General features: G+C 47.9%; 1 protein-coding gene across 1 annotated transcript in view; it reads right to left on the reverse strand.

Annotated features, from left to right (window-relative positions):
• Positions 1–20,067, reverse strand: part of LOC146869811 (major histocompatibility complex class I-related protein 1-like) — a 165,142-nt gene extending 145,075 nt beyond the window's left edge. Inside the window, exon 1 of the mRNA XM_085618489.1 lies at positions 19,807–20,067. Coding sequence (XP_085474615.1) covers positions 19,807–19,870 — 64 coding nt within the window. The 5' untranslated portion in view covers positions 19,871–20,067. The remainder of the gene's footprint in view (positions 1–19,806) is intronic.
• Between the last annotated feature and the right edge of the window lie 210 nt (positions 20,068–20,277).

The raw sequence follows: 20,277 nt of genomic DNA on the forward strand, positions 1-20,277 counted from the left end.
CAATGTTCCTGAGGTTTAAAGGGGCACGGAACGCAGCTTCATGAGGAAGCCGCGATGATGACAGGTGAACTTGCAGCGGCCACAGCTCCCAACTGCAGCGGTTCGCAGCGTGCACTCACGATGATCCTGGGGCAGTGATTAAAGGCAGGCACCCAGCAGCAACAATGCTCAGTGGCGGCGGCCCACGTAGGTGATAACAAAGATCCTAGATGCGGTGACCAGTGCGGGCACTCAGCGGCACAGCTCCTCAGCTGCAGTGGCCCACAATAGCGATAGCGATGATTCTTGTAGCACAGACAGATGAAGGCTCTCAGCGGCAACAGCTCCTCAGCTGCAGAGGCCCACAATAGCAATAGCGATGATTCTCGTAGCACAGACAGGTGCGGGCTCTCAGCGGCAACAGCTCCTCAGCTGCAGCGGCCCACGATAGCGATGATTCTCTTAGCACAGACAAATGCGGGCTCTCAGCGGCAACAGCTCCTCAGCTGCAGCGGCCCACAATAGTGATAGCGATGATTCTCATAGCACAGACAAATGCGGGCTCTTAGCGGCAACAGCTCCTCAGCTGCAGCGGCCCACAATAGCGATGATTCTCGAAGTACAGACAGATGCGGGCTCTCAGCGGCAACAGCTCCTCAGCTGCAGAAGCCCACAATAGCAATAGCGATGATTCTCTTAGCACAGACAAATGCGGGCTCTCAGCAGCAACAGCTCCTCAGCTGCAGCGGCCCACAATAGTGATAGCGATGGTTCTCGCAGCACAGACAAATGCGGGCTCTTAGCGGCAACAGCTCCTCAGCTGCAGCGGCCCACAATAGCGACGATTCTCGTAGTACAGACAAATGCGGGCTCTCAGCGGTAACAGCTCCTCAGCTGCAGCGGCCCACAATAGCGATAGTGATGATTCTCGGCCCGCGTTCCCCGCAGCAGACCCAGAGGCTCTGGAATTCTCGACAGAAGCCTCACCTGAGAGTAGAATTCCCCTCAATAGGAATTCAGAAGGCTGATGGTTGAAGTCTAATGTCCCGGAGACTTCAGCAGGAGGCAAGCTCAAAATCAGGCCCTTGGGTAGTTGCTTCAGCAAGATGGATGAAAGTTTCAAAGTCCTTTCCCTCTAGTTACACGGACAGAGGTTTGTCTTGACATCCAGAAGCAACACACCGTGTAGGGGTTTTAGCACAGATATTTATACCCCAAAAGTCTTAGTTCTCAAAAGTCACTGAACCCAGCCAGAACCAGTTTGGTGTGGTCCTGGAGCTGTTTGTTTACAAGGCTGCATCCTGCCTTTCAGGGAGAGGGGTCTGCCATCAGACGCACAGTGGGGGGTTGGAGCCATCATTCACCTTGCCAGGCACAGCCCTGCTCAGATCAAAGGGTCACCTCTCCCCATACTCCAACTACAGATCTCTCTATTCAAACCAGGTTGGGCTCAGCCTGCCCTGACCCTCCAAAACCAGGCAGCCAATACACATAACAGCAGAGCACATTGGAAGGCTTAGCCAAGAAAATACCTACTTTCTAAAAGAGGTATTTTCAAACACAGAATATAAAAATAATCCTCACTAAAAGATGTACTTTAATATTCTGAGCTCAGGCATACTATATTCGACTTTCCTTGGGTCATCTAGGATTATAGGATGTAATAATCAAACTGCTCTTTCTGGCCTAAGGGAACAGATAGCCTTGCAATAGTGAAAAACGAAATGGAGTGTAATTCACTATCAGGACATGCCACACAGACCAAGGCAGGTCCTACCTTTCACATACAATGCACCCTGCCATGGGGGTGACCAAGGGAAGGTTTAGGGACTGGGAAGTGGGTTTACTTCACAGTCAAGATGGCAGTTCTGGACTGCGTACAGACTCTGCAATGGCAGGTCTGAGGCACATTTTATAAGCTTCTTCTGTGGGTGGCGCAATCAGCGCCGCAGGCCCACCAGCAGCATTCGGTCTACCAGCCCTGGGCACGCACGGTGCACTATACTAGGGACTAACAGGTAAATCTAATGAGCCAATTACGGGAATACCAATTCATACAGTCAATTTACAATAGGGAGCATTCGCGCTGTGGCACTAATTGGCAGTGGCACAGCGCCCAGAGCACCTAACACCAGCAAACACAGAGGAGACAAAAGCGGAAGATGGAAGATGGAAGGGAGACCCACGACAATGGTGCCAGGTCTAACACCCAGGATTCCAGGAACAAAGGCCATCTCAAGAATGGAGGACTATGTTGAGACCCCACTGCGTGAACATTTTGAAAATGACCTCTCAGCTGTCTTTATTGTGGAGTGGGCCCCCTGTTCCCTTGGACCTAAACCCCCTGTTGGCATCCCGGCTTGCACACTAGTCGCCCACCTGTTGAATTACCGGGACCAAGATACCATCCTGAGACTAGCTTGCGAACGTGGGTCCAGGGTAACAACATATCCTTCTACCCAGAATGTACCCTATCATTCCATGTGGCCCCCTAGACTTTCTACCTGACAAGAAAACAAACTGATATACCATATGCTCTTTCATATCCAGCTAAGCTAAGGGTTTCCTCCGAAAATAAAATACAGTTCTTCACTGATGCCAAATCTGCGTTGAAATTTGCCAAACATATAACCAAGGCTCGTCGCTCCCCGGCGGCCTCGCCTCGCTTCTCAGCAGGACCCCAGCTCAGCAAAAACGACTGATCACTTCATGTATAGGACAAACTTGTAACTATGCCTCCCTTGACATGCTGCAGGATTCCGCCAAGAACCTCCAAAGTGTTCTGATCACTTGATTGCTTGTTAATGTATTTCAGCTGCTTAATGTTCTATATTGCGGTGCGAACACTGATTCCATCCCACTTAACAGGTTAGCCTCCAGACCATTTGCTTGGCCACCCAGACGATGGTGGCAGGGTTGTTTAACACAGTGTTTCGATATCCCCGGGGAATGATTCCCAATTCCCTTTTCCAAAGTGCAAACTTTTTTTGGGTGGGAGGGTAGCATGTCTCAACCGGTTTGGATGGTAGGGGGCTTAAAGCTGGATTACGGGACTGCTTTCGACCCGATTTGGGGGGGTGGGTGTAAACTGGGTGGTTCCGGGTTTATATAGTTGAGCTGTTGTTTTTTTTCCTGTTAGATCTGGGGGTCTCTAGTTGGCAGAGGTATACACCTTAGACCAAATAGGGACCCTTGCTTCTAGTCAGGGTACAAGGACACACACGGTAGATAACCCCTGCTCACCCTCTAGGTAGCTTGGCTCGAGCAGACAGGCTTATCCCCAAGGCAATGTGTAAGGTATTTGCACGTAGACACCACAATGATCCCCCCTCCGCACACCACAAACTTAGACCACACAGGTGAGTTATATCAAAAATAATATATCTTTATCTAGTTTCCGCAGTTGAAATCAAGCATCACAGGTTTACACTATATTCGCTTTCTTGGTTGGTCGGGATCTTAAGACGATAGTCTCTAGTTTCTGGTGTGATTCGATACTCACTGAGAATGAATCAGTTCGTAGGCTCTTGTTGTTTAGGCAGATACGTTGCTCCGTCGGCGTCACTGCGCTCGTTGTGCAGAGCGCTCCTCTGGCTGTTCGGTGCAAGGCTTCCACAACTCCCACGACGAGCCCTCAGGGACGATGTCGACGTCACCGGGGTCAGCCACTCACAGCGCGGCTTCGTAGAGCAGGGAAGTACGACTCTTGGTCTGCTTCAGGCCTCCGGGTCGCGGCAAGGCACGTGCCGATGAGCACGTCGGTCTTCTTGATGCGGCAACCGGTGTCAGGCCCGGATCAGCGCGGTACTCTCCAACAAGGCAGAGAGCAGCCCGCCCACTTCACCGGCAGATGGTGAGAAGCTTGGTAGAACAGTCCACGGTCCCTGCAGCACACAGCAGCGCAGGGGAGACACAGCGGAGTCTTGGGTTCGGAGCAACCTTTCTATCCCTGGGTTGCGAAACAGGAGGCCAGCTCTTCTCAGGCCCTTGGAGATTCGGTTTAAGACACAGCAAAGTCTTGTTTGGTCAAGTGGGTAGAGTCAGCACACAGCAAGGCCCCTTCTCCTCCTCAGCTTCAGTTATACAGCAGAACAGGTCAGCCCTTAGAGCACACAGCAAGGCAATCTTCCTTTAGTTCTTCAGCGGTCCGTCTTTCAGCAGAGGTTCCTCTTGATGGTAGAATCTAAAAATCTGTTGTCAGGGGTCTTGTACTTATACCCCTAAAAGTCTTTGAAGTCTTTGTGCAAGTGGGTCCTGAGCCCGGTCTGATCCAGTTCTGGGTGTTGCTGGAGCACTTTGTTTTCCTGGCTTCTACATTCTTTTCAGAGTGAGGGGCAGAGTCGTCAGCCGCCCAGCAGGAGGTGGAGCCAGCAGTGTGGCAGGCAGGCACAGCCCTATTCACTCCCAGGTGCTATCTCCTCCCTCCACTCTCCTTGCAAATGTCGCCATTCAGCAGAGGGCTGACTCAGCCAACCTCCTGGGGGATCCCCAGCCCCTGTCACTCTCAAGCCAGACAGTCAATCCACAAGCACGCCCAGGCACACAGAAGGGTCAGACAAGAGAACAGCTACTCTCTAAAAAGTACTATTCTCCAACTCGGGATTTAAAAACAACCTCTCCTAAAAGACGTGTTATTAAATGCTGAGCTCAGGGATATCAAACACTCATGTCTTATCTTGTTCCTATGAGAAGATAGGCGGATAGCCATTGGCACCAGCCTCCCCCATGTTAGCCTATGGAGCAAGATAACCTTGCAGCAGTGAACACACAAAATGGCCGTTGTTCACTACCAGAACATGTTACCTGCACTAGTACATGCTCTACCTTTTACATACACTGCACCCTGCCCAGGGGGGTACCTTGGGCCTTCCATAGGGATGACTGACGTGTATAAAAAGGGAAGGGTTAGGCCCGGTCAGTGTGGACACTGGCCAGGAGGACATGGCAGTCCGGGGACTGCAGGCAGGTCTGCGGTGGCAGACCTGAGACACCATTTTAGGGCTACACAGGTGGGTGGCGCAATCAGCGCTGCAGACCCACTAGTAGCATCTGTCATCACCAGCCCTGGCACACACAGTGCACTTTACTAGGGACTTCATGGTGATACAGATATGCCAATCCGGTATATCCAATCAATATGATATTTTACACAGGGAGCACTTACACTCTGGCACTGATTAGCAGTGGCAGAGTGTCCAAAGCATCTAAACCAGCAAAAACGAAATCCATCACAGCATCAAAAATCCAGGTAGCAGAGGCAAAAGATAGGGGAAAAACCCACGCCAAGGATGTCAGGTCTAACATTTCCCATGTCCTCTGTCCTTCCTTTGTCTGTGCCGTGCTGTTACATTTCTGCAGTTTGCAATTACCCATTATTGGCTATATGCCACTAGACATTCCCAGGCCAACAAGATGTCAACACTTTGCAGATAGTATGGCCACTATCTCATGCATTACATGGAACCCCTGCTAGCTTAATAATTATAGAAAGAAACGTCTTGTTCATGCTTTCTACAACAGACTCATTTGCGTGGCTCTCCGGCATCTGGGCTCCGTGATTGCTGATGGGGGAAATCTACTCATTAAACCTCAAACTATGCCAGGGGCATTGCTGTGCTAATGCGCAGAGGTCTCCCATGGTAGATGTCCTACTCACTTGTTGACCCTGAAGACAGGTATGTTATATTAGAAGGCCCCCAGCATGGAAGGCCGGTGACTTTTGCTGTGGTGTACGGAGCCAATAGAGATGATCCCGATTTCTTCACTAGGATCTGTACGAGAATCTCCAGCCTCGGCATCAGTGCCATCATATGGGGTGGTGATTTTAATGCTGTAATGGATGACTGCATGGACAGTTATAGTGCATCCACAAGTCTGCACCCACATACCAAGGCAACATTGAACACGGTCACTGAAGACAATTCCTTAATAGATGCTTGGAGACAGACATCCTCAAGCCCGGGAGAGCCCTTGCATTTTAGTTTACTACGATGCCTGGTCTAGACTGGACTTCTGGGTAATGTCAGCAACTCATTTACCATGTACCCTATTGGATCATGCACCGGTCCTGTTGATGATCCAGTTACCACAGGCTCTAACTCAGACTTTCACCCGACGTCTACCGACAGGAGCGTTCCTGGATGCAGAATTTAGGGGAGAGATTCGTAAAGAAATAGCAGAGTATTTAACACACAATGTGGGTTTGGTGGAATCGCCTTCCACACTAGGGGAAGCATTTACAGTGGCAGTGAGGGGTGCCTGCATTGCAAAGCAAGCCGGGGTCTTGAAGGCCATCCAGGGAACACTGGCTGGGCCCGAAAGAGATATTCGAAATCTGGAGAAACAATACTTCTATTCCAAGGAATCAGATACTTACGCTAACATTCAAGACAAGCATTTGCAATGCAATAGGTCTCGCATTTACGAGAGTTTCAGCTATTGGCATTGTAAATGACAATGCCTTCTATTTATGTGTTTTAAAACATAAATAAAAGGCATTGTCATTTACAATGCCAATAATCTTAAACTCTCGCAAATGCGAGACCCATTGTACTGTAAATGCTTGTTCTGTTTGGTTATTGATCCGAGTTTTAATCAGTAATTGAAATGAAAATATCTAAGTGAAAGCGTTTTTTTTTAAATGGGTGAGGAGAAGCAATGGGACAGAGCAATGTGAAGCGGGCAGTAGAGACGTCGCAGGGGTGTGGAGAAGCAATGGGCAAGAGAGGAGAATGCGGGTGAGAAGGAGAAACATTGGGTGAAAAATTAACCTCAAGCAGGCAGGGAGAAGTGCACAGGTGTGAACGCATGGGTGGGAAGTACACAAGGAGAAGTGCTACATCGAGAGGGTGGGGAAAAGCACATGATGACAGAGTCAACACGGAGCACCTCGGAATAGAAGTACACGAGGGGTACAGTTGGAAAAAGCATGCGCCCTCATGGAGTGCTTAACCAAAAAGAACAAGAGGCATGTTAACATCATGTCAGATATTTATTAAAATGTTGTTATTGTTTTTTTTCACAAAAGGAGTTCATAACGTAGAATACTGAAAACACACATCAGTACCTATAAATATTAGATTTAAACACATGTAGAATTTGTGCTTAACACAGGTTGCAGCAGTGAGACCCTCTTAGACATTCAGCGGGAGTGACGCACTGGTAATGTACTGAGTCACGGTGGTGCTTGGGTGTGATGCTCAGCAGAGTTTGCAGCACTGAGACTCTCTTGGAGGTGTAATGGGCCGTAGGTGCAGTGAGACTTTTTGAAATCCCTGCTCACGATACTGGAACGGTATTGCACTGGTGTTTCTAGACCAGCGGTGCCCTCTGTGTGCTCTGTGCTTCAAGGTGCACAGCACAGGCTCGTCTGACGTGCCATCGAGCACATGCAATGAGATGGGGGCCTCTCTGTGCAGATGTGACCCTTTCTGCCCAGGTTTAGCACCATTCAGCAGCACTGCGTGTGCCACCGCCATGCACTGGTGACTTCTCGTGCAAGAAGTCCCTGGCACCATCGTAGGGTTGGCTTTATTGTGAGCCCTGGCATCTGTCTGTCTGCAGCACGTGACCCGGGCACTCACCTGTGCCCTGCAGCTGCTGGCACCAGAGGTGTCTGTGTACTTACTGGGCGCGGGGCACGTACCTGGCGCTGGCACTGTGAGCTGTGCCCCTTGAACATCTGTTTCTACGTCAGGCATCCCATAATTTCACACTGGCTGCTGAGAGATGAAATGCTGCTTCCTGGTTCAGAGACAGGGATGTGTGCAGGCACACGCATGAACGCGCACACACACACACACACACACACACACACACAAATGCACGCACCCATGCACACATGCATGCACATACTAACGGACCCACGAGCACACAAAGGCACACAAACACCCAGAAGACGAAGGACCACTCACTAGCAGACACGTGCACACACGCAATTAGGGCACACAAAACATATTTATACATAGGTGCACACAAAACACACCTGGAAACATGCACACACACACCCAGACAGAAACATGCAGAGAAATACACACACCCGAGCGCGTATACAGAGGGAGAGGCAGGCAAGTGTGCACACCACTGCTGCACACACACACGCACACCTTCACAGCACAGCTCCAGTGCACGAAGGTGCTTTTACGTGCACTCGAGAGATTTATTTTATGTTTTCTACAGAGTGAAGTTCCACCGCTGACAACAGAGGATTCCTCCGAAAGTGAAATGGTTAAAGCAACACTTGCCAGTTAAATGAACTTTCCAGATAGTTCCAGTGGTATGCAACACTCTTACCGATTGTGGTCGTGGAGGAACTCGTCTACACATGAACTTCAGATACATCATGGCGTGTTCATGAAAGCGGCCTGTTTGGGAATCTTCTGAAAGATTCACCGGGCGTGGCGCTAGCTGTTTCTCTCCTTCCCCGAGCCACACATTCGACACCAACAGGAGGGTGGTAACCAGTGCTGGAAAGTAGGGGAAACTCGCCGGAAACTGGTTCTAGTACCAATATCTGGGCCAGATCCCCATGGACGTATGCTAATGCTGAATTTGCCCTGCTGTGGCTATGTTTATGTGCAATGGGGGCTCAGGACCACTCGGTTGGCGCAGCAATCTGAGGGCGGCGCGGAAAAAGATGCTGCAGCCTGTAATTTATCCATCAAGCGGGGTGAAGTCAGACTCCCCGGGCCGCGGAGCGTCGCCGTGATCCAAAGGGTAGCATCGCCGCATGAGTCACGCCGTCCGACCGCCTCTCTGCGGGGTCTTTCACGGCTCACTGCCCCCAGTCCAAGTGAAGAGGTCATAGGAGCGCCGATGAGAAGTAATGCATTGAGGCCGTGGCATCAGCAACTACCACCGTCCATCCGTATGGTACTACACAACCTTCCGTCATCATGATGTCAGCCTTACACAGCCCTGGGTCAGTGTGATGTCTATGCACTGAGGTTGTGTCATCAACAAACTACCGCCATTCACCCGTGCTGCCCTTCTCAACACCCTGTCACCATGATGCCAATGAGCTGACGCTGTGATGTCATCAAACCACCGTGGTCCCTTTGTGTGCGGCAGGGCTCTGCACCGTGACATCAAAACCATTTCCGTCGCTCCTTTCAGTTTGACATATCCTGCTGTGACGTGAAATAATCTCTCACTTGGAGCGGGTAACACCTGCCTTCATGTCGTCAGAAATCCACCATGAGCCAAAACGCCATCCACCGATCGTGGACACAAGTGCTACACCGTTTCTACCGTAGTACTCTCACAAAGCCTTCATACCATACCAATGACCTCATCATCATAATAGGTTACAGAAAACTGCGTTGCATTTCATTTGAAATAGGTTAAAACAAAACACCCCGTCACATTCCGATACAGCAGAAATTTGATATTGTGTACATTGTTTCATAGCACTGACATACGCCATACGACTGCGTCATATTGAAACAGAAATACATCACATCACAATGTAAAACGGCAATTCCGAACACTGCGCCACATGACTGCTGAAATTCAACATCAAGATCGCTACATCAAAGAAAATTGCGTCACACTACAACAGAAATATGGCATCACAGATCACTGTCTTACATTGCAACAGGAATACATCACAGAACTCAGCAACATTTTATATATTAGCAGAAATACAATTCCCAATAACATGTCACTACAGAAATAGGACATCACAGAACATTGTGCCACAATACAGCAGGCATGCATCACACTGTATCATATCACCACGGAAAAACAATTCAGAACTGTGGGTCATATTACAGTGTAAATACGACATCAAAGCACAGTGAGTTACTATCTCAAAGGAAAAACGACACCAGGCGGAAGTCAGCAGGACTGCTTCATGCACTGCGAAGGCACGAGCCAAAGCAAACAAGGAAGTGTGGAGAAATAGATACAAGATGAAGAAAGGAGAGAAGTGAGTTAGACAGAACAAGAAATGAGTGAGGAAGAGTAACGGGCAGAGACAGAAGGTGAAAGAATACAAATATATAGAAAGCAGAATGAGGAGCGAAAGGGAAACGAAGAGAGAACAAGAAGGGCTGGGCGAGAAGGGAGGGGGGAATGCCAGCAACAGAGGAGCCCGCGAAAGTGAAAGTGATCGTGATTACGATCGCTACGGAGGAAAGACACATGGCGCTGCGCGCGTGCACGTTCACGTGCACTGTAGCTTTAGGCCACGGCAGCACTTTGAAAAGCCCAGATATAAAATGTCTCTTCGAGCCTTTGGCTCGCGAGACCTAAAAAACTATTAGAATTAAAGGAAGAAGCCCTTCATGAATCTCACTTTCTACATCAACACACTGGGTCGACAATATGGGGAAGGGGACCGTCCAAATAAGACGCTTGCCAATTTGTTATGTGCTACAAGGACCTCCGCTTATATTACGGAACTGCTGGATCCCGAGTCCAATACTGTCCAGTCCACAATGGAGCTGTTTGAGGTCATGTCGTCCTTCTATGCTCACCTCACACTGAACCTCTCACACAACTCTCTTCCTGTGTGTTACACTGATTCTCACATACAATCATCTTTCCTGTGTGCTACACTGATCCCCACATAGCTCTCTTCCCTCTGTGTTGCAAAGATCTCCACACACACACCTCACACTTTGTTACACTCAACCCCACAGACATCCCTCACCCTATGTTGCACTGATCCCCACACACAGAGAAAAAACAAAGCACAGAGAGGCACAAAACAAATCGCATATAATATGCCAAGAATGATGAATCATCACAATCTTCGATGTAGAAACTTATTCTTTATTTTCTCAAAAGGATGAGGAATATACACAGCCAACGCATTTCACCCACAAGGGCTTCCTCAGGGCTAAATAATAAATAAAACAGATCGCACAATAGATCACGGACTGGTTTCCGTTCTTCTATCTTCTATTCAACACTTTTTCTTTGAGGATAAGTATCCAAATCTCAGGCAAATTAAAAATCCCATTGATGCGACAAAAACTTGTTTGATGAGCTCGGGAAAGCACAAACGTAAACACTGAGCTCAGGCTGTCGTTACCGAGTAAAGCGAAATTCCGGACTGACGAGTAATCAGGTCCTTCCAAACACACAGTCCTCTCCTACGTGTTTTACAAACAGCCCTCACCCTGCATTACTTTGATCCCCAAACACAGCCCGCTTCCTTGTGTGCTACACTGATTCCCGCACACAGCCCTCTTCCTCTTGTGTAATACTGAGGCCCACACACACAGCCATCATCTACGTGTTACAAAGATCCCCACACACATCCCTCACCCGGTTACTTTGATCCCCTCACACAATTCTCTTCCCTGTGTGTAACACTGATCCCCAAGCACAACCCTCTTCCTCGTATGTTATAATGATCCCCACACAGCCCTCTTTCTTCCGTGTTACACTGATTCCCACACAGCTCTGTTTCCTGTGTCTTGCAAAGATCCTCAGACACTCCTAAGCTTGTGTTACACTGATCCCCACACACAACCCTCTTCCACGTGTTGTTACAAATATCCCCACACATATTATTCACCCTGTGTTACTCGGATCCCCACACAGCCCTCTTCCTTATATGTTATACTGATCCCCACACAACCCTCTCCCATGTGTTGTTACACAGATAAAAATACACATGCCTCAACCGTATTACTCTGATCCCCACAAAGCCTTCTCCCATGTGTTGTTACGTAGATCCTTAACACATCCATTACGCTGTGCTACTCTGATCCCTGCACACAGTCCTCTTCCCCTTATGTTGTTACAAAATTCCCCACACACATCCCTCACCCTGTTATAACTCAGATCCCTGCACATAGCCCTCTCCCACATGTTCCAAATAACCCGTCACATCCCTCAACCTGTGTTAAACTGATCACCACGCAGCCTTCTCACACGAGTTGTTACAAAGATCTCCACACACAGCCCTCACCCTGCATTACTTTTATCCCCAAACACAGCCCTCTTCCCCATGTGTTATTCTGATTCTGACACACAGCCCTCTTCCTCGTGTGTGATACTGAACCCCACACACAGCCCTCATCTATGTGTTGTTACAAAGATCCCAACACACATCCCTCACCCTGTGTTAGTTTGATCCCCAAGCATAGCCCTCTTCCCTATGTGTTGCACTGATCCCCGCATACAGTCCTCTTCCTTGTGTTATACTGATCCTAACACAGCCCTCTTACATGTGTATTAAAATGATCCACACAGCTCTCTTCCCTGTGTCTTGCAAATATCCCCACACACCTCACCCTGTGTTACAATGCCCTTGCACACAGCCCACTTGCCCAGGTGTTACACTGATTCCCGCACACTGTCCTCTTCCTCATGGGTTAAACTGAGCCCCAAAAACACCCCTCAACCACATGTTACAAAAATCCACACACACATCCCTCAACCTGTGTTACTTTGATCCCCAAACCTAGCCCTCTTCCCTGTGAGTTATACTGATCCCCACATAGCCATCATACCTGTGTGTTACACTGATCCACACACAACTCTTTTCCCTGTGTTGCAAGGATGCCCTCACACACCTCGCCCTGTGTTACACTGATCCTGCTCACAGCCCTCTGCACTGTATGTTACTCTGATCCCCACAAACAGCCCCTCCCAACTGTCATTAGAAAGAGCAACGCACACATCCCAAACCCTGCATTACTCTGATACCCACACAGCTCTCTCCCATGTATTCTTACAAAGATTCCCACACACTTCCCTCGCCCTCTGTTAATCTGGCCCTCACACACAGCCCTCTTCCCTGTGTTCTATACTGATCCCCACACAGTCCTCTTTTGTGTGTTAAACTAATCCCCATACACACCTCTCTACTTGTTGTGTTATACTAATCCCTGCACACAGCCCTCTTTCCTGTGTCTTACACTGAAACCCACTCAGCCCTCTTTCCTGTGTCTTACACTGATACCCACACACAGCCCTCTTTCCTGTGTCTTACACTGATACCCACACTCAGCCCTATTCCTCATGTGTTATATTGATCACCGCACACAGCCCTCTACCCTGTGTGTTACTCTGATCCTCACTCACAGCACTCTTCCCCATGTGTTAGACTCTTTCTCGAACACAGCCCTCTTCCCTGTGTGTTACACTAATCCCCACACAGCCCTCTACAACCTGTTGTTACACAGATCCCCACACATAGCCATCATCTTGTTACATTGATCTTTGCACTCAGAACTCTTCACTGTGTGTTACACTGACCCCACACACAGCCCTCTTTCCTGTGTCTTACACTGATACCCACACTCAGCCCTCTTTCCTGTGTCTTACACTGATACCCACACTCAGCCCTCTTTCCTGTGTCCTACACTGATACCCACACACAGCCCTCTTTCCCGTGTCTTACACTGATACCCACACACAGCCCTCTGGCCATGTATTACACTGATCATCACAAACAGCCCTCTTGCCTGTGTATAACAATGATCCTCTCACATAGCCCTCTTCACTGTGTGTTACACTGATGTGGGCACACAGCCCTCTGTCCTGTGCGTTACACTGATCCCCGCACACAGCCCTCTTCACTGTGTGTTACACTGATCCTCGCACACAGCCCTATTCCTCATGTGTTATATTGATCACCGCACACAGCCCTCTACCCTGTGTGTTACTCTGATCCTCACACACAGCACTCTTCCCCATGTGTTAGACTCTTTCTCGAACACAGCCCTCTTCCCTGTGTGTTACACTAATCCCCACACAGCCCTCTACAACCTGTTGTTACACAGATCCCCACACATAGCCATCATCTTGTTACATTGATCTTTGCACTCAGAACTCTTCACTGTGTGTTACACTGACCCCGCACACAGCTCTCTTCCCCGTGTGTTACACTGATCCCCGCACACAGCCCTCTTCCTTGTGTGTTACAATGATCCCCGCACACAGCCCTATTCCGCATGTGTTACACTGATCGCTGCACACAGACCTCTTCCTCATGTGTTATACAGATCCCCACACAGCCCTCTACCACCTGTTTTTACAAAAATCCCCACACATAGCCATCATCTTGTTACATTGATCCTTGCACACAGCCCTCTTCAATGTGTGTTACACTGACCCCGCACACAGCTCTCTTCCCCGTGTGTTATACTGCTCCCCAAACAGCCCTCTCCATTTGTTGTTGCATAGATAAACACACACATCCCTCAACCTGTATTACTCTGATCCCTGCACAAAGCCCTCTCCCATGTGTTGTTACAAAGATTAGGAAAAAGAAGGGTATGCTGTTCCTCAATGAATAGTGTCTGTACAAGGGAAATGACATCAACATGACCCCTGTGGTTCAGAGTTGGGAGTCCAATTATTGGATTGTAATGCCCTCACACACCCTGTCAGGTGTCATGCTTCATCGTCTGGGCTGCTCCTCGTCAGGTCGGCGGTGCAATACCCAACGGGCTCCCTGTAGTATGGGCACTTTGTCGGAGATCTTCTTCCAATAGCCGTATGGTGAAGTGCGGGTGAGGGGCCAGAACTGTGTAGATGTAAGGTTAAAGTGTGTGATTTAAAATAGGGCTCGGAGGACCCGTGCGGACAATGTGTAAGGTTAAAGTGTGTGATTTAAAATAGGGCTCGGAGGACCCGTGCGGACAATGTTTAATCAGTGAGTCAAAGCGTCTCAATTCGTGAAATGAGGTCAACATGTTTCTCGCTCAACGTGACAGTCTACATGTGATTCGTCAGGACCTATATCGTGAAGACTATCTACACTTTAGGAATGGTGATATGGCATCACACTCACATCAGACTCACTGATTAAACATTGTCCGCAGGGGTACTCCGAGCCCTATTTTAAATCACACACACTTAAATAAGTGGACTCCCAACTCTGAACCACAGCAGTCAGGTTGGTGTCATTTCCCTTGTACAGACACTATTCATTGAGGAACAGCATAACCTTCATTTTCCTAAGGTTCCAACTGGGACCCTTATGCTGGACCGCCCTCTCTTGTTTGAGAGAGGAAAAAGCCTCCCTGTCCCTTCTTTGTATATTGTTACAAAGATTCCCACACAAATCCCTCACCCTGTGTTTCCCTGATCCTCACACACAGCCCTCTTCCCCGTGTGTTAAGATGATCCTCACACACACCCCTCTTCCTGTTGTGTTACACTAATCCCTGCACACAGTGGCGTGGCTAGCTCTTTGGCAGCCTGTGGCGGTCCCTGCTTTTGCTGCCCTGCGGCGGCCGCATATTGAAGAGTGGGGGAGGTGCTGGCAAGATTCCTCTGTTTCGTTTGCTGCCCCGTGGCGATCGATTCAAGAGCGGGGGGGGGGCCTGATTGCCACCCCGAGATGGCAGGTAAGACGGCCACCCCCAAAACTCATGCCGCCTGAGGCGGACAGCCCCATCCGCATCCCCCTTTGCTAGGCCACTGCCCACACACAGTCCTTGTCCCTGTGTGTTACACTGATCCCCACACACAGCCCTCTTCCCAGTGCTTTAAATGGGCCGGTACTCACCGGTACTCAGTACCGGCACTTCTTAGAATTATCACTCCGAGTACCGGCACTTCTCTACTGTCCTGGAGAGTACCGGTACGCATGGAAAGGTAGACTCATTGGCTGTGCTGGTGAGCCAGAGTGGAACGTGTCTGGCAGCCAAGGCGCCGCTTCTGTAGGCCCGATCTGAGCCCCAGCTGAGCTATTCAGCAGGGCTCCTTTGAATAATTTCCGGGTGCTCGCCATCACGCTGTGATGTGTTTGATGGAGCAGGGTCCGTTCAGGCCCTGTGCTGTCAATCACATTGCAAAAACGAAAGTTGCGATTGCACTCCTTTAAGTATAAACAAGCTGAATGCATGAAGTTGTTCCTGTCCTTATGTTTAGGGTGCCAGTGGGAATTCCTGCCTGATTTCGACCCACAGTACATGTCTTACTGACATGGTTTCCATTTACAGTTATTGTACATTGGAGACAGTGACTCACATTTACATTTTCTATTTTTTGTTTCCTTTCAATTCTTCGTCACGTTACACATTCTTTTATTCCATGTAATTGACACCATGTTGTGGCATTGTGGACGTCTTGTATTTTAGGTGAAGCGGAGTTCACTTTATTAACTTCTGGTTTGCACCGGGTTCTCATTCACTTGAACTCTGATCTATGTCACGAGCACTTATTTAAGTTCGGTATCACAATTAAGCAGGCATGCTTTCTTTCTTACGGGGCACATTCTTGTGCCAGGCACCCGTTACTTTTCTACAGTCACCCTTGGGGCTGCTGAGCTGCTCGTATTATGAACGTCATTTCACGTGGTCAGGAACTTGAACGCATGATTGTGACATTAAGGCACCATTGTTGAACGGTAACTAGGTGTTACTGGAGCAGTACATCGTTGTACTTTGTTTTTTTGAATGAGTTTATACACACGTTGGTATCAAGCGCTTGGATTACAAAGAGTGATATTCTTGATTTTGGGAGCGAGGTAGGTGCTAAAGCAATGTGAAGATGTATGCGAAGTACAATGTGAAGATGTATGCGAAGTACTATGTGAAGATGTATGAGAAGTACAATGTGAAGATGTATGCGAAGTACAATGTGAAGATGTATGCGAAGTACAATGTGAAGATGTATGCGAAGTACAATGTGAAGATGTATGAGAAGTACAATGTGAAGATGTATGCAAAGTACAATGTGAAGATGTATGCGAAGTACAATGTGAAGATGTATGAGAAGTACAATGTGAAGATGTATGCAAAGTACAATGTGAAGATGTATGCGAAGTACAATGTGAAGATGTATGCGAAGTACAATGTGAAGATGTATGCGAAGTACAATGTGAAGATGTATGCGAAATACAATGTGAAGATGTATGAGAAGTACAATGTGAAGATGTATGCGAAGTACAATGTGAAGATGTATGCGAAGTACAATGTGAAGATGTATGCGAAGTACAATGTGAAGATGTATGCGAAGTACAATGTGAAGATGTATGCGAAATACAATGTGAAGATGTATGAGAAGTACAATGTGAAGATGTATGCGAAGTACAATGTGAAGATGTATGCGAAGTACAATGTGAAGATGTATGCGAAGTACAATGTGAAGAGAAGTACAATGTGAAGATGTATGCGAAGTACAATGTGAAGATGTATGAGAAGTACAATGTGAAGATGTATGCGAAGTATAATGTGAAGATGTATGAGAAGTACAATGTGAAGATGTATGAGAAGTACAATGTGAAGATGTATGCAAAGTACAATGTGAAGATGTATGCGAAGTACAATGTGAAGCTGTATGCGAAGTACAATGTGAAGATGTATGCGAAGTACAATGTGAAGATGTATGAGAAGTACAATGTGAAGATGTATGAGAGGTACAATGTGAAGATGTATGAGAAGTACAATGTGAAGATGTATGAGAAGTTCAATGTGAAGATGTATGCGAAGTACAATGTGAAGATGTATGAGAAGTACAATGTGAAGTCAACATTAGTGCTGCATAACCACAAGATGATTTAAATGAAATTTGTAACAGAATTAAATACAAATTGGCCAAAACTGTGATTGAAAGAATTATTATTAAAAAAGCAACAGCGGAGTGTGGGGAGGGTGCGATTTTCCTCGTGGGAGGACGTCCTCTTTACACTGTCAACACATTCACACTATCCTGTGCATTTGTGGAAACACAGGAATCATGGCAGTCCCCTGGCAGTGGCAATCAGTCTACGGCCAGTCCGGCCCTGGTGGCAATTCAAGAAGCCATGGTAGGTGAAGAGTATAACATGGCTTTTATCATACCCGAGTCTTTTGTGTGTCTGCTTATGTTTGTATGCTTGCCTGCATTTGTATGCCTGTTTTTGTAAGAGAAAAGTGAAACAAAGAGAGGGAGAATCAAGACATTCTCAGGAGGTATTTTAAAGAAAATGTGTGGCACTTTGTTTGTACATGTGTGATTAGTGACAAAGATTCATAAATAACGTAAAAGGGATGGTTGGTGGGTTGATGGGTGAGTGGATGGATGAGTGAGCAAGGGTGGATGTATAGATGGATAGATGGATGGATGGATGAATAGATGGATGAATAGATGGATAGATGAGTGAAAGCATGCATGGGTGAAAGAGGGTGGATGATTGGATAAAAAGCAGATGATAGGTGGATAAGTGAAAGATTGGATGGATGAATGAAAGGTAGGGAGGATGGATGAAAGGGTGGGTGATGGATGAGTGAAAGGAGGGATTGAGTGAAAGGGTGGATGGAAAAAAGGAGTGAAAGGGTTGATGGATGGATGAACGAAAGGATTGATGGATGAGTGAAAGGATAAATGGATAGGTTTAGATATGAAGGGTGGATAGACGGAATGGTGAAAAACTGAATGATTGATGAAAGACTGAATAGACGATAGCATGTAAAAGTTAAATGGTGGACATCAGCAGGTAAATGGTAGGATGAATGGATAGATCGATGGAAGAGACAAGAGATATCTTCTGGGGAGGGTCATGATGGTTTGCTTCATTTGCTTGGTGCAATAAGAGCTTTGGTGCGACGTGGGGGTATTTTCAGTCTCTTCCTACTCGCGTGCTCAAGAATATATAGTATTGTGCCAAACAGCAATTAACAGTATGACATTAAGAAGATGCAACTACTGTAAAAAAAGGAAATGTTAACATATTATCGCATTTCTTTTTCATTTTGTGTAATGAGTTAAACTGCTTTGTTTATATAAACACATTTCTCATGTGTTTTGGTATGTGCTGCAACTAATATAGAAGTTGTTAAGTTTCATCATGTCTTGCCCGTAGCCACGCCCCTCATTACACCTCTAGCTCATTTTAATGAGTACCTGCACTTATTTTTTCCCATTTAAAGCACTGCCTCTTCCTCACATGTTCCACTGATCTCTTGACCGTTTGTTACACTGATCCTCGCAAACATCCCTCTTGCAAACATGACACACTGATCCTCACACAGCCCTCTTCCCGTGTTACACTCATCCCCATACACAGCCCTCTTCCCCTATCACTGTGTTACAGACCGCAGTACAGCCCACCTGCCTCCCTAACACTATTTACACCCCACACCCCCTATTAAGCTGACCCCCACACACAGCTCTCACCCATGTTACACTGATCCGCACATACAGCCCTCTCCCTGTGCTACACTGATCCCCAAACGCTACACGCACCCCGTGTTACACAGATCCCCACATACAGCCCTTACCCCGTGTTACACTGATCCCCACATACAGCCCTTACCCTGTGTTACACTGATCCCACACACACACCACTCACCCCATGTTACACTGATGACCACACACAGCCCTGAACCTGAATTAAACAGAACCCAGTGCAGTCCACCTGCCTCCTAACACGATACACACCCCCACACACCATGTTACACAGATCCCCTCACAGCCTTCTTCCCATATCTGTTACACATGTTGTTTGCTCGTGATACTTGCACAATTGTCACTATTGCCTCATGTAACGTAACGTTTGATTTTGTAACATGCTCACTTGTAATTTTTCTCCTTATGTATCATTACTGCTCCTATTGTGAAGCGCTCTGACACCTTCGGGTAAAGTCCGCGCTATATTAAAGCGCATTAAATAAAATAAATAAAACACAGACCCCAGTGCAGTCGACCTGCCTCCTATCACTATACACACCCTCACACACCATGTTACATAGATCCCCTCACAGCCGTCTTCCCATATCTGTGTTACACAGACCCCAGTGCAGTCCACCTGCCTTCTAACACTATACACTCCCCACAACCCGTGCACTGACCCCCACAACCCGTGCACTGACCCCCGCACACAGCCCTCTTCCTCTATGTGTTACAGACCCCAGTACAGTTCACCAGGTCACTCACCAGCCCGGACCGGCTTCAGACAGAGCCCCCCGAGGAGCAGGAGGAGGGGGGCACCCCAGGTCATAAGGAGGGGGGGGCACAGTGAGGCCACAGGGGGGCAATCCACAGCCTTAAGTGAGGACCCGCTCCGGTGAGAACCTCACAAGATCACCATCTGAGCTCAGCCCGTCCAAGGGCTCGGACGGAGAGGGGGAGAAGGGAACCCACCAATCAGAAGGCGGAAAAGCAGCGCATCATCACTCACAGGAGCTAGATAAAAGTAAATGTGAAAGTGAAAGTGGCGAGGAGGCAGGCGTTTCGTTTTCTGTCCCTTCAGTTCTCTCTTCCGGTCCTGTTTCACAGTGCTTCGAATCCCCCGTCCTGGCTGCAGACCCCAGTGAAGAATCTGCACAGTGGTTTCACGCCCGTCCCCCTCCCCCTTGTCATTTTGATATTTGTCCCTCCTGTTTCGACCTCTCTATCTGTTTATCT

The sequence above is a fragment of the Triturus cristatus genome, chromosome 1_1 (assembly GCF_964204655.1).
Source record: "Triturus cristatus chromosome 1_1, aTriCri1.1, whole genome shotgun sequence".
Classification (NCBI taxonomy): Eukaryota; Metazoa; Chordata; class Amphibia; order Caudata; family Salamandridae; genus Triturus; species Triturus cristatus.